Source organism: Rhinopithecus bieti, unplaced genomic scaffold (assembly GCF_001698545.2).
Source record: "Rhinopithecus bieti isolate Rb0 unplaced genomic scaffold, ASM169854v2 scaffold_1101, whole genome shotgun sequence".
In the NCBI taxonomy this organism is placed as follows: Eukaryota; Metazoa; Chordata; class Mammalia; order Primates; family Cercopithecidae; genus Rhinopithecus; species Rhinopithecus bieti.
The window spans coordinates 486,570-499,536 of NW_016803441.1; the positions used below are offsets into that span (position 1 = coordinate 486,570).

Here is a 12,967-nt window from a genome sequence, read left to right on the forward strand (position 1 = left end):
TCTGGGTCCACATTTAATGCAATTATTTCTTTTTCTTTTTCTCATTTAATGAAGATAGTGAATTGCTAGTCTCTAGAAATTCTATACATTTTTAGAGTTCAAATAGCCTTTTTGTAATGTTTTAAAAAATTACTGTGTCATTGATTTGGAAAACAGTGACCCACCTTCTCCATATACAAAAACAGATAGGAATTACCAAATTTTCACTTGGGTAACATGACAGAAATAGATACATTATAATACATTTAATCTGTTCATTGCTTTTTTTTTTTTTTTTTCACAGATTCAAGAATGGCTCTGTTTAAATTGCCAAACCCAGAGAGCAATATCAGGACAGCTTGGAGACATAGGCAAAATGCCACCTGTACCATCAGGACCCAAAGCCTCTCCCATGTCTGTTCCTACAGAATTACCATCTCAGAAAACAGCAGTGCCTCCCCAAGTAAAATTAGTGAAAAGCCAGAACAAGAAGTAAAACAGAAGCTGAAAAGTCATTCTGGAAAAAGTAAAGGAAACACTATCAGTGGAAAAAATTCCTCCTATGGTAGCCACAGATCAAAAACAAGAAGAGAGTAAACTAGAGAAAGACAAAGCTTCAGCTCTTGAAGAAAAAAAGCCACTCCACGAAGAAAAAAAACTAATCTCTGAAGAAGAAAAGATATGTTCTGAAGAAAAAAAGCCACTCCTAGAAGAAAAAAAGCCAACCCCTGAAGACAAAAAGCTGCTGCCAGAGGCAAAAACATCAGCCCCAGAAGAACAAAAACATGACTTACTTAAATCTCAAGTACAAATTGCTGAAGAAAAGCTTGAAGGCAGAGTGGCTCCAAAGACAGTGCAAGAAGAGAAACAACCGCAGACCAAGATGGAAGATTTACCATCTGGCACACCTCAGAGTTTACCTAAAGAAGATGATAAGACAACCAAAACAATAAAAGAACAGCCACAGCCATCATGCACAGCAAAACCTGATCAGGTGGAACCTGGGAAAGAAAAAACAGTAAGTTAAATTTTACCAACTTCTCACACTCTCATGTGTGAAATTATTAATTTTTAACCTAAGTATACAAGTTGCTCATTGGTAATTATGTAAGTGAAGTTCCTCAAACAATGAATGACATTCTTAAAGAAGTATAACAATTGTTTGACTATAATGAAGAACTTTGGCCTTTTCACAGCTTTATGAAGTGTACATAAAGCATAAATACAACATTTATTTCCCTGTTTCTTATGCCTATCAAATAATCTATCAAAATCATATGGAGTGATAAAGAAGTTATCTAGTTTTATTTTTTTTTCTCTACTATGGACATAAAACTCAATATCCCCCTTTAATGTAAAATAACGTGTCTTTATGTAAGTTTCTGTTTACTTAACCATTTGTTTACGTAAGAGTCAAGAAGGTTTTTCCCAGTTGAAATCATTTTAAGGTGTGGTCAGCTATAAAGTGATTGCAAAAAAAAGAAAAAAGGAAAAACAGTGATGTAACTAAAATCCAAAGTAAAAGTCTTTCTAAAATTTCACAAAGCAGTTTAATATTTAGCATGATTTTTAATATAATGTATTCTATTAGCAGTTTTATTCAATGTGTTTAATATTGAAAGATTATTTATAATCAGCATAATTTGGAAAATATTCTTTTCTTTTCTTTAATGGAAAATTTTCATTTAACCCATTTTAATGAATATTTTCACAAGCAGTTACATCCTTTTCAGAGGAACTCTGATATGTTTTGGAGCTATAAGAGATCTTACATTATACTTAACTGAATACATTTAATTCACAAAGGACAGCAATGACTTACCAGGAAATTAAATAATTTAATAGTATTCCAACTAGAAACTATAGTTTGTTTCACTGTGATTTAGTTGTGTTTTCTTTAGTTTTAACACATGCTTACCAACCCATCTCTGCTATCTGATGCATCACACGTTATCTAAGTAAATCCTGGTCTCCTTTCATTAAATGAGTTTTATCAACGTCAAAAAGATGCCTATATGTATTCTCCATTCTAATGACTGAATCTAGCCACCACTAGCACCACGAATTGCTTCTTCTAGCTAACCTTTGCAGAGCATGGTGCTTGGTACTGTTTGTCCCTTTGTGGAACTTTCTGTGGCTTTCATGACCCTCTACTTTCCTTCTCTTTTTGTCTTTCTGATCATACTTTATGAAATCTACTTTGACTATCTCTATGATTTCTCTTTGCAAATTCCAGATGGTTTTCCCTTGTTTTGCTTTGAGCTACATGAACAATTTTTGAATACACGCATGTACTTCTTGTCCCTCTTTTGGGTGTCAGACCTGCATTTTCAAGTACCTAGTCAGCAGTTCTATTTCAAAGCCTCTCTGTAAATGCAAACTCAATATGTCTAACTCTTTTCCTCTTCTCTATAGAAGCAGTTTCTGCTTGTAACTTTCTATTTCACCATCAAGCACCTGTCTCCTGTGCCAATTACTAATCTTCTGAGTGATTTAAGGTTTCTTCTTACCTGCCCTTTGTTCTCCACAATGAAGGTATCACACTTCTGTCTATTAACTCCTGTTCCTCAGGGCACTACCTTACTTACTGCTTTCATGACCTTTTGCCAATTATTTGAGCAATCTAATTACTGGTTAGGATGCCTTCCTTTTCTCCCTTCTCCAGTCTATAGCTGTCAGGTAAATGTTTTCTAGGGTTCCGATAATTTAACTCCATCACTCAGATGTTCCTAATGATTCCCTGTTGTGTTTTAAATATATTCCAAGCAAGAAGTTTTCAAATATTTCCTGAATGCAGTATTTTTTTCTTTTATTTTATACCTTTATCACTTTCTTTTCATTACTTTTTCTTTCATTATACAACCACAATATATGTGTATGTATTTATTTATAAATTTTATGTATGCACTATTTGACTAATATTTACCTCATAAAACATTCACAAAGAATAGAGAATAATTCATTGAAATAAACTAAAATTACCATTGTTATTATATTTATTTAAATGCAGATAGTAAATACAGATACATTTGATCACCTTAAAAGGTGTTTAATAGTGGTATTTTAGAGAGAGCGTTATGTTTTAATATTTTTTAAGATCTTGGTGTAAAATTTTATGATATAGTTGTTTGAAATCCAGCTTCAAAGTTAAGCTTATTTTGATACTTTAATGTTCAGTTTTAATGGCTATTCAGAGCAGAAAAAAAAAGATAATTAAAAAGAATATGCTACAAATGGAAGAAGTAGCTCACAGTTTGTTCTCACTAAATATTGCTACCTTTTTTAAAAGTGTGGGTTGTAAACTAATTATGAAAAAAAGAATTGGTAATTGCACAAATAAGTGTTAACCTTTCTTAATATCAATCATTTGTGTTTGTTAACTATCAGAAAATGTGGGGCTTTTACAATACTTTTTCAGCAAACGATTTTCAAACCCATTGCATTTTTTGTCTAGAAGGTTTTTAAACAGATTAAAATATTCTGTTTTAAAGTTTGTTAAATGAGCAGATACGATAACTTTTAAAAGTGACATATGTTATTTTGTATAGCATAATCATATAATAATTTCCAAATATTTATCTTCAAAGAGCTGTTTCCACATTATAATTTTCTCAGAGAAACAGGTATTGTTTATTTTGCTTTAAATATCAAATACCCAGCATATTGCTGACAACTAGTATTTATTTTCTTGCTGTCTAATAAGTATTGTATTACTGAAAAGCACTTGTAATCCTCTATTTTTAAGTAAGGATCAAATCTCCACATTCTGCAGCTTTTTAACTAATTTTCCATGAGATAAACAGTAAATATCTGTGTCATGGTCAAAAATAATGTCGTATTCTCTGTCCCGGTACAAAATAAATGTTCTTCAAAATTTGAAGATCTTATTAGTATACAGTGTACTACATCAGTAATATCTTGAGGCAGTCTATCTAATTCTGGCTTACTTGTAATGAATAAGTTTTTTTTTCATGTACTGCCATCTCCCTAACCTTATTCTTTAAAATTATAATTCCAATCAGAGAAATTACTTCTCAATTTTTAATATTTTTTTATTTAAAAAATATACATTTTTTTTGAATTAAACAAATCAGTCCACATTGAGGCTATATGTTCATTGGTACATTTTTCCTTGAGGGTTCACTATAGTAATTCTTAAAATATTTTATTATTAATTAAAGAGAAATAGGAACTATTAAGAACTGAATATGTAAAGAAATCTCCATAGTTGGATTATATTATTATTAGATCTTTTACTACTAAATTTATTCTAATATTTTTTTCCCAAACCTTCCACAATTATTTCTTTGTTTCTTCCAACAACATTTGCTGACAAAGGAATGTAGTTTGATTTGTCACTATATTGATTCCACGTATTACTTTAGTCATTTTTTCATGACAAAAAAAAAAAAAAATCCCCATCTATTATGTAATTTTTCTTATTGAGCAAGAAAATTCAAAAGAATATTCCCAATGGTTATTATTCAAGTTAGTGAAAACTCATAAAGTACTAGAAAACTTATTTGCTGAAAATTACAGAAGTTTGTGATAGTGTCATACCACTGGCTTTGATTCAAAGCACGTTCTGTATTTAGGGTAAGGTTTATTATTAGCAATAATAGATGCAGAAACAGATTTCAAATAGCTTTCCTAATAATGTCAAGCATTTTTTCCTAGCTTCAAGTCAGATCTGATTTAATTTGGTGATCACTGTTCTCACCTTGTTATGAAAACTGATGAAAAGCTTGTAACAATATGAAAAGTGTTAGCTTTCTTATGAGTGCATGTGTGTATATCTTACATTACTAGTTTGATCTTTAACAAATGATTTTTTTTGCAGAAATTTTTTTCTACTACTTAGCTATTGTAGGAAAATTGGTTTAGTTAAAACTAGGTGATTTATTGTAACTACAAACCATAAATCTGCATAACTGAACAATAAGTTTCAACATAAAGGTGACAAGTGAAGTGGTTGCCTCCCTCTAACTTCTCTTTATAGTTGGTTGCCTCATTATAACTTCTGGCCTTCTCCCAGGATTCCTCACAGAGCATGTGACCAACTGACATGACACATGAGATAATAGTATTGCCCATCTATTGATTAAATATTAGTGCAATTTAATTTATCCTCTATTTTGGATTTAAAAATACAACTAAAATCGTAGTGTCTTCTCATTGTATTCCACTGAAGCACTTTGCATAGCTACCAGGGTATATGTACCCCACTGCGGAGACTCCTGTCTAAATGGCTTAGTTGGCTTTCTCAGCCTTCTGGAATCTGGCTCCAACACAACTTTCAAGCAACTGCTAACGTTCCCTATGGGGAGACATTAAAGAAAAACAGCCAAATATGCCATTGTGTGTTTCCTGAATATAGCTTATGCTTTCTCCTTTGTGAACCTGTTCTCAGTTTTTGTATGTGCACTGATGCCGCACCTTCACATCATCTGTCAGAAAAAATCCCACCTGAACCTCCATACCACTCTGCTAGCATGTCTTCCATGACTCTGCCCTTCTATTCCCTAGCGGTAGTCAGTTTTCCTGATGCAGAATTTTTGGCAATGATTAATTTCTTAATTAGTTTTTATTTACAATCAAAACAGTACTCTTAATTTACCTCTTACTATTCAGGCTGCTGTGTTAAGTACTTCCTTATACAATGATTGATAAGGTTAATATTATGATAGGTTTAGTAAAGATGGGGAAACTGAATTTCCATGCCCAAGATCACATAGCTGGAAGGCAGAAGTACTAGAATTATAGTCCAGCTCTGATTACGAAGACTGTGCTCTCACCCACTGCACAAGATGTTTTTTCCTATGACACTTTTAGGATACTGGCTTTTCATTATTATAATCATCCATCTCTCTTGGCAACCCTCACTGCTATAACAAACACTTGGTATAATATTTTACTCTATTTATATATGTGTATTATTTATTCATTAATTTATTTGTCATTTGTGTTGTTCATATTATTATAGTACATTGTTTACATTTCGTTGTTGCAACATCATTTTGTCACTTCATTCTTTCCTGTCTTTCAAAATGTTTGTTGAATAGCATTAAAATTAATCCTGAGGTACAACAATTTGAAAATTACATACACATCTTTAAATTTTTAGTTTAACATTTTAAAATTCATGTTCGCTGTAGAATTTTATCTTTTTACTTATATACATAAACAGAATACTGTTTAAATATTTATTTGATACAGTACACTAAAATACTCTCCTCATAGAAACCAAACTTGGAACATTCTTTAGCAGGTACTTTTATTTCTGGTTAAAATGATCTGAGGGTTAGTATTCAAGTTACATATAGCCAATAAGTGACTGCCTAATCAGAAAGGATGAAAAATAATCATGTTTTCTGTAGTGAGAAGGACTCCCATATTATAGTGCTTAGGTGTAAGCGTCCAATCTTTCACTCCAGGTCCAGTGAATTTTATTGGCTTTATTTTGTTTGGAGCATTTCAAACACCAGATCAGTAATCTGCATTCATGTAGACTCTATGTAAATTATAAGATTTGCATTCATTGTTTAATTTTAGCTTTGGGAAAATTAAACAAAAACTTAACACTGCATCCTTTCTTTGCACAGTTTTATATGTCATCTAGAATTCAGTTCGTTAATAATATTCAAAACAATTCTGTTTGTCTTCAATATGGAAGGCTTTTGTGAAAAGAGCAGAACCAAATTTGGCAGTGCAGATGTATCTTGGCACATTCTCCATTACTAGTGAAGGCCTCAAGATGCACCACCATCGGAAGAGATCCAAATGGGGCTCTGTTCATCAGTGCCTCTCACTGACCGGTCTGCAGCTCAATAAATGGCAGGGGGTTATTGGAAGGAAAAGGAAAAAAGCCTAGAGAGTAAACACTTTGCAGACTTGCCACCTTATAATATGCAAAAGTCATTTAGGGGGAAAAAAAAATCATTGTAGTATCACCACCATAGGTAAATAATGATGAAATCCTATGAGGAGTGTGGAGGGAGGAGACCAGGCAGTGAGTGGGAGGAGGAATAAGTGGGTAGGACATGGTACTGAGTGAAGAAGAAAAGCATGAACACACGGGGAAGGCACATAAGGGAGATTGTAGGGCTGGTATTTTGATATTTATGTGTATTAATCTTCCATCTAATGTCACTTAATTTCCCTTGTTACATTATATATGTCTGGTCCTAATCTTTTTTGTATAATATCAGTAGAACCTTCAGAATCCGTTATATAAAACTGTAACTTTTTAAATGATCCTCTGAATTGTTACATATAACCATGGTCACATTTCTTTCATATATGCATAGTTTTATGACATTGTTACATATTTTAATATATGTAGACAGAAAATAAAGAATACACATGGCCAGGCCCAGTGGCTCATGCCTGTAATCCCAGAATTGTGGAAGGCCGAGGTGGGCAGATCACGAGGTCAGGAGTTCGAGACCAGCCTGACCAACATGGTGAAACCCGTCTCTATTGAAAATACAAAAATAAACCAGGCTTGGTGGCACACTCCTATAATCCCAGCTACTCAGGAGGCTGAGGCAGGAAAATGACTTGAACCCAGGAGGCAGAGGTTGCAGTGAGCCAAGATCAAGCCACTGCACTCCAGCCTGGGCAACAGAGCATGACTCCGTCTCAAAAAAAAAAAAAAAAAAAAAAAAAAAAAAGAAGAATAAGAATACACATGACATCATGACATTATCAAACTTTGATTGTGAAAGATCATTTTTTGACCTTTTATTCATAAGGAGCTTAAGTACCCCACCCTCATCATGATGGTGTTTACTGTAATTCAGTAAAGGGAGGATGGGGCTAGGGTTAAAAAAAGACAAACAAGGAAGGACATTGAAATTATATTGAATTCCAAAAAATGTGCTCTGGCATTTTCTGGGATGTAATGAAATGGAAATTTCTCTCCACTATAACCATCCAGAAAGCATTTATTAGAAGGCAGCTTCACCGTTGCTTGCCACTTCAATATGAGAAAGGACCTGAAATGAGTTAAGTGCTCATCAACCCTCCTACTATAGTCTCACAACTGCAGATAAGGAATTATTTATTGGAAAGACTTTCGAATTGGTACAGTGTAGTTAATTTTAGGTGCACACTGAAGAGTAGGCATTACTTTTTGCACTACAGTTGTTAAGAATATATCACACTGTCTTTTTTAATTGAGTAACATTGTAAATTCAGAAAAAGCATTTTACCCTATAATATGCTCAGGATAGATCATTGACCATGCATAATAAAGGTATATATTTGGATGAAAATGAATGTAAAATAAGCATCAAGCCAACAATATTTATATTTGATAACTCTAACTAGAAAAAGGAGAAGAAAAAAAGGAAGGAGGGAGGGAAGGATGGGGGAAGGAGGGAGGGAAGGATGGGGGAGGGAGGAAGGAAGGAAGGAAAGAAGGAAGGAAGGAAAGAAGGAAGGAAGGAAGGAAGGAAGGAAGGAGTATGTTTGTTGTGCAACCTTATATCTGTTTATTTGGGCCATAGTTAGATCAGAAGAGCTCATGCCAACTCACACACTGATAATATTGAGACAGTTCAAGATACAGATGTAGTGGAATTAAGGCGGCCTCATAGGCTAGAATGAGCTGTAGCATGCTCTTAGGCAGCTGTTCCCCTAACCCCTCCTTTCTGTAGGCTGTGAGACTATTGTATCCTCCTTTAAACAGGACAACTAACTGAATCAGTTTTATTTTGCTCATATATATTTTTACTTAGCAAAAAAGTCTTCATGCAACAAGTCTCTATGTTTAATTTTTATTTAAGGCCTCTCTGATTCTTGAACCTAAATTGTCGTCATGGCATTATCATAGCCCAAGAAAGGCAACAAGTTCAGGGTTGTGGTGTGTCACTAAGGGTCCCAGATCTCTGGAAAGCCCATGCTCCTGCTCACAAAAGCTATTTATTTTTTAAGGAAGCTGCTTTCCAAGATAAAACAAGATTTCAAAATCAGAAGGTATTTGTAAGTGACATTAGTGAAACACCTTTGAGATGGGATGCTGAAGATACATGTGATTAACAACTCTACAAAAAATTACAGCTGGATATTTCTCTTTAGCTGAACTGATAAGTCAGACCAATTATTGCATAACTTTTTCAAAGTACATAATTTATAAACATTCATTCCAAGTGATATAGAGTAATGATATTAACAATATCAAGTATATATAGTGGTTCATAACTTTCAAAATGTCTTTTAAAAGCAATGCCTTGTTTGAATCATTTGACAAGAATGTTAACCATGTATTTGTGGTACATGGCACATATGTTATTATGGCATGTTACTTGCTTTTTTTTGTTTAGTGAATTCTCCAACATCCCTTACAACTTGCAGCCAGGCACAAAGCCCATTGTCTGATACTTTCTTGAACTTTACCTGACCTCATAATCCAAAAGTAAATTACGTTAATAGAAAATTTATCTTTAAACATCTTCATCACAATTTATAAACTTTATCCTAAAGCAAATTTATTGAGAAAAGTAATCATATTTTTTATGGAAAATGACATTGAAATGTGAAAGGGTATTTATGAAAGAAGATCAAATGTCATTGAGAATTGACATTTAGTGAAGTTTAGTTTAAATGGAAACTAACCTTAACGCATATCAACAATATTTTTCTCAAAATTTTAAAAAAATACTCACATATGGTTGAAAAAATTTCCAAAATTATTTTTCAGTTCCTAATAGTTATTTGATAGTAATGGAGAGGCCATGTTTTTAGTTTAACCATGTTAAGTTTTCCTGTATCTTTATCTCCCTGCTTAGGAAAAGGAAGATGACAAATCAGACACCTCAAGTTCTCAGCAGCCTAAAAGCCCCCAAGGTCTGAGCGACACGGGATATTCTTCTGATGGAATATCAAGCTCACTTGGTGAAATTCCAAGTCTTATTCCAACTGATGAAAAGGATATTCTCAAGGGACTCAAAAGGACTCTTTTCACAAGAAAGCAGCCCTTCCAGCCCCTCAGATTTGGCTAAATTAGAAAGTACAGTCCTATCTATTTTGGAAGCTCAAGCAAGTACACTTGTTGATGAAAAGTCAGAAAAGAAAACACAACCCCATGAAGTTTCTCCTGAGCAGCCTAAAGACCAACAGAAAACTCAGAGTGTGTCTGAAACCTTGGAAATTACTATTTCAGAAGAAGGGATCAAAGAAAGTCAAGAAGAAAGGAAAGACACTTTTAAAAAAGATAGCCAACAAGATATTCCTTCCAGCAAGGACCATAAAGAAAAGTCTGAGTTTGTTGATGACATAACTACTAGAAGAGAGCCTTATGATTCAGTTGAAGAGAGTAGTGAAAGTGAAAACTCACCTGTTCCACAAAGAAAACGAAGAACTAGTGTTGGCTCATCAAGCAGTGATGAGTATAAACAGGAAGACAGCCAAGGATCAGGGGCAGAGGAGGACTTCATTCGAAAACAAATCATAGAAATGAGTGCTGATGAAGATGCTTCAGGTTCTGAAGATGATGAGTTCATCAGGAACCAGCTCAAAGAGATTAGTAGTAGTACTGAGAGCCAGAAGAAGGAAGAAACCAAGGGAAAAGGCAAAATAACAGCAGGGAAACACAGACGACTGACTCGAAAAAGTAGCACAAGCATTGATGATGATGTAGGAAGACGTCACTCATGGCATGATGAAGATGATGAAGCATTTGATGAAAATCATGAACTTAAATACAGAGAATCTAAAAGTCAGGAAAGTGAAGAACTTGTAGTTGCTGGAGGAGGAGGGCTACGCCGATTTAAAACAATTGAGCTCAACAGTACAATCGCAGATAAATATTCTGCAGAGTCATCACAGAAAAAAACAAGTTTGTATTTCGAGGAAGAGCCAGAATTAGAAATGGAAAGCCTGACAGACTCACCTGAAGATAGGTCAAGGGGAGAGGGGTCTTCGAGTCTGCATGCTTCCAGCTTCACTCCTGGTACATCCCCTACATCAGTATCATCACTTGATGAGGACAGTGACAGTAGCCCGAGTCACAAAAAAGGAGAGAGCAAACAGCAACGCAAAGCTCGGCACAGATCACATGGCCCTCTTTTGCCTACTATTGAAGATTCTTCAGAGGAAGAAGAATTGAGAGAGGAAGAAGAATTATTAAAGGAGCAAGAAAAGCAGAGGGAAATAGAACAGCAACAAAGAAAGAGTTCTAGTAAAAAATCAAAGAAAGACAAAGACGAACTTCGAGCTCAGAGAAGAAGGGAAAGGCCAAAGACACCACCTAGTAATCTCTCTCCCATTGAAGATGCATCTCCAACAGAAGAGTTACGTCAGGCTGCAGAAATGGAGGAGCTCCATAGATCTTCTTGTTCTGAATATTCACCTAGCATAGAATCAGACCCAGAAGGTTTTGAAATAAGCCCGGAAAAAATAATAGAAGTACAAAAAGTTTATAAATTGCCCACAGCTGTGTCATTATACTCACCAACAGATGAGCAATCTATTATGCAGAAAGAAGGTAGCCAAAAGGCGTTAAAAAGTGCGGAGGAGATGTATGAAGAAATGATGCATAAAACACACAAATACAAAGCTTTTCCAGCTGCAAATGAACGAGATGAAGTGTTTGAAAAAGAGCCTTTGTACGGTGGAATGCTAATAGAGGATTATATTTATGAATCTTTAGTAGAAGACACGTACAATGGATCAGTAGATGGTAGTCTGCTAACAAGGCAAGAAGAAGAAAATGGATTTATGCAGCAGAGAGGAAGAGAGCAAAAGATAAGACTTTCAGAACAAATTTATGAAGATCCTATGCAGAAAATTACAGACCTCCAGAAAGAGTTTTATGAGTTAGAAAGCTTACATTCTGTTGTGCCTCAGGAAGATATTGTTTCAAGCTCTTTTATCATCCCAGAAAGCCATGAGATAGTAGACCTGGGTACTATGGTAACTTCTACAGGTGAAGAAAAGAAACTACTAGATGCTGATGCTGCCTATGAAGAACTTATGAAGAGGCAACAGATGCAGTTAACACCTGGATCTAGCCCAACCCAGGCCCCCATCGGTGAGGATATGACAGAGTCCACCATGGACTTTGACAGAATGCCTGATGCATCTTTGACATCAAGTGTTCTCTCAGGAGCATCTCTTACAGATTCGACCAGCAGTGCAACACTGTCTATCCCAGATGTTAAAATAACCCAACATTTTTCAACAGAAGAAATTGAGGATGAATATGTAACCGATTATACAAGAGAAATTCAAGAGATAATTGCCCATGAATCACTGATTTTGACCTACTCGGAGCCTTCAGAAAGTGCTACATCTGTCCCACCCTCTGACACACCTTCTCTCACATCATCTGTTTCTTCGGTCTGTACCACAGATAGCTCTTCACCCATTACTACCCTGGATAGCATAACCACAGTTTATACAGAACCAGTGGACATGATAACTAAATTTGAGGATTCTGAGGAAATTTCTTCATCAACTTATTTTCCAGGCAGCATTATAGACTACCCAGAAGAAATAAGTGTATCTTTAGATCGGACTACCATATCGGATGGTAGAGCTAGTGCTGATCATATTATTTCCTTATCCGATATGGCATCTTCTATCATAGAATCTATACCACCTAAACCTGAAGGGCCAGTTGCTGACACTATTTCTACTGACTTATCTATATCTGAAAAGGACCCAGTGAAGAAAGCCAAGAAGGAAACTGGGAATGGAATCATTCTGGAAGTTTTGGAAGCTTACAGAGATAAAAAGGAGTTGGAGGCCGAACTAACAAAAAGTAGCTTATCTGAAACTGTGTTTGATCACCCACCTTCTTCTGTAATAACCCTTCCAATGAAAGAGCAGCTTTCAACTACGTACTTTACATCTGGAGAGACCTTTGGTCAGGAAAAACCTGTGTCTCAGTTACCATCTGGCAGTCCTTATGTTTCCTCTCTTCCAACTAAACCTCGCCCATTCTTTAGAAGTTCTTCTTTGGACATATCAGCTCAACCTCCTC

General features: G+C 35.0%; 1 protein-coding gene across 1 annotated transcript in view; it reads left to right on the forward strand.

The window, feature by feature from the left end:
* Positions 1–12,967, forward strand: part of PCLO (piccolo presynaptic cytomatrix protein) — a 354,063-nt gene that overhangs the window by 206,328 nt on the left and 134,768 nt on the right. The window contains 3 exon segments of the mRNA XM_017883949.1: positions 284–997; positions 9,771–9,937; positions 9,939–12,965. Coding sequence (XP_017739438.1) covers positions 284–997; positions 9,771–9,937; positions 9,939–12,965 — 3,908 coding nt within the window.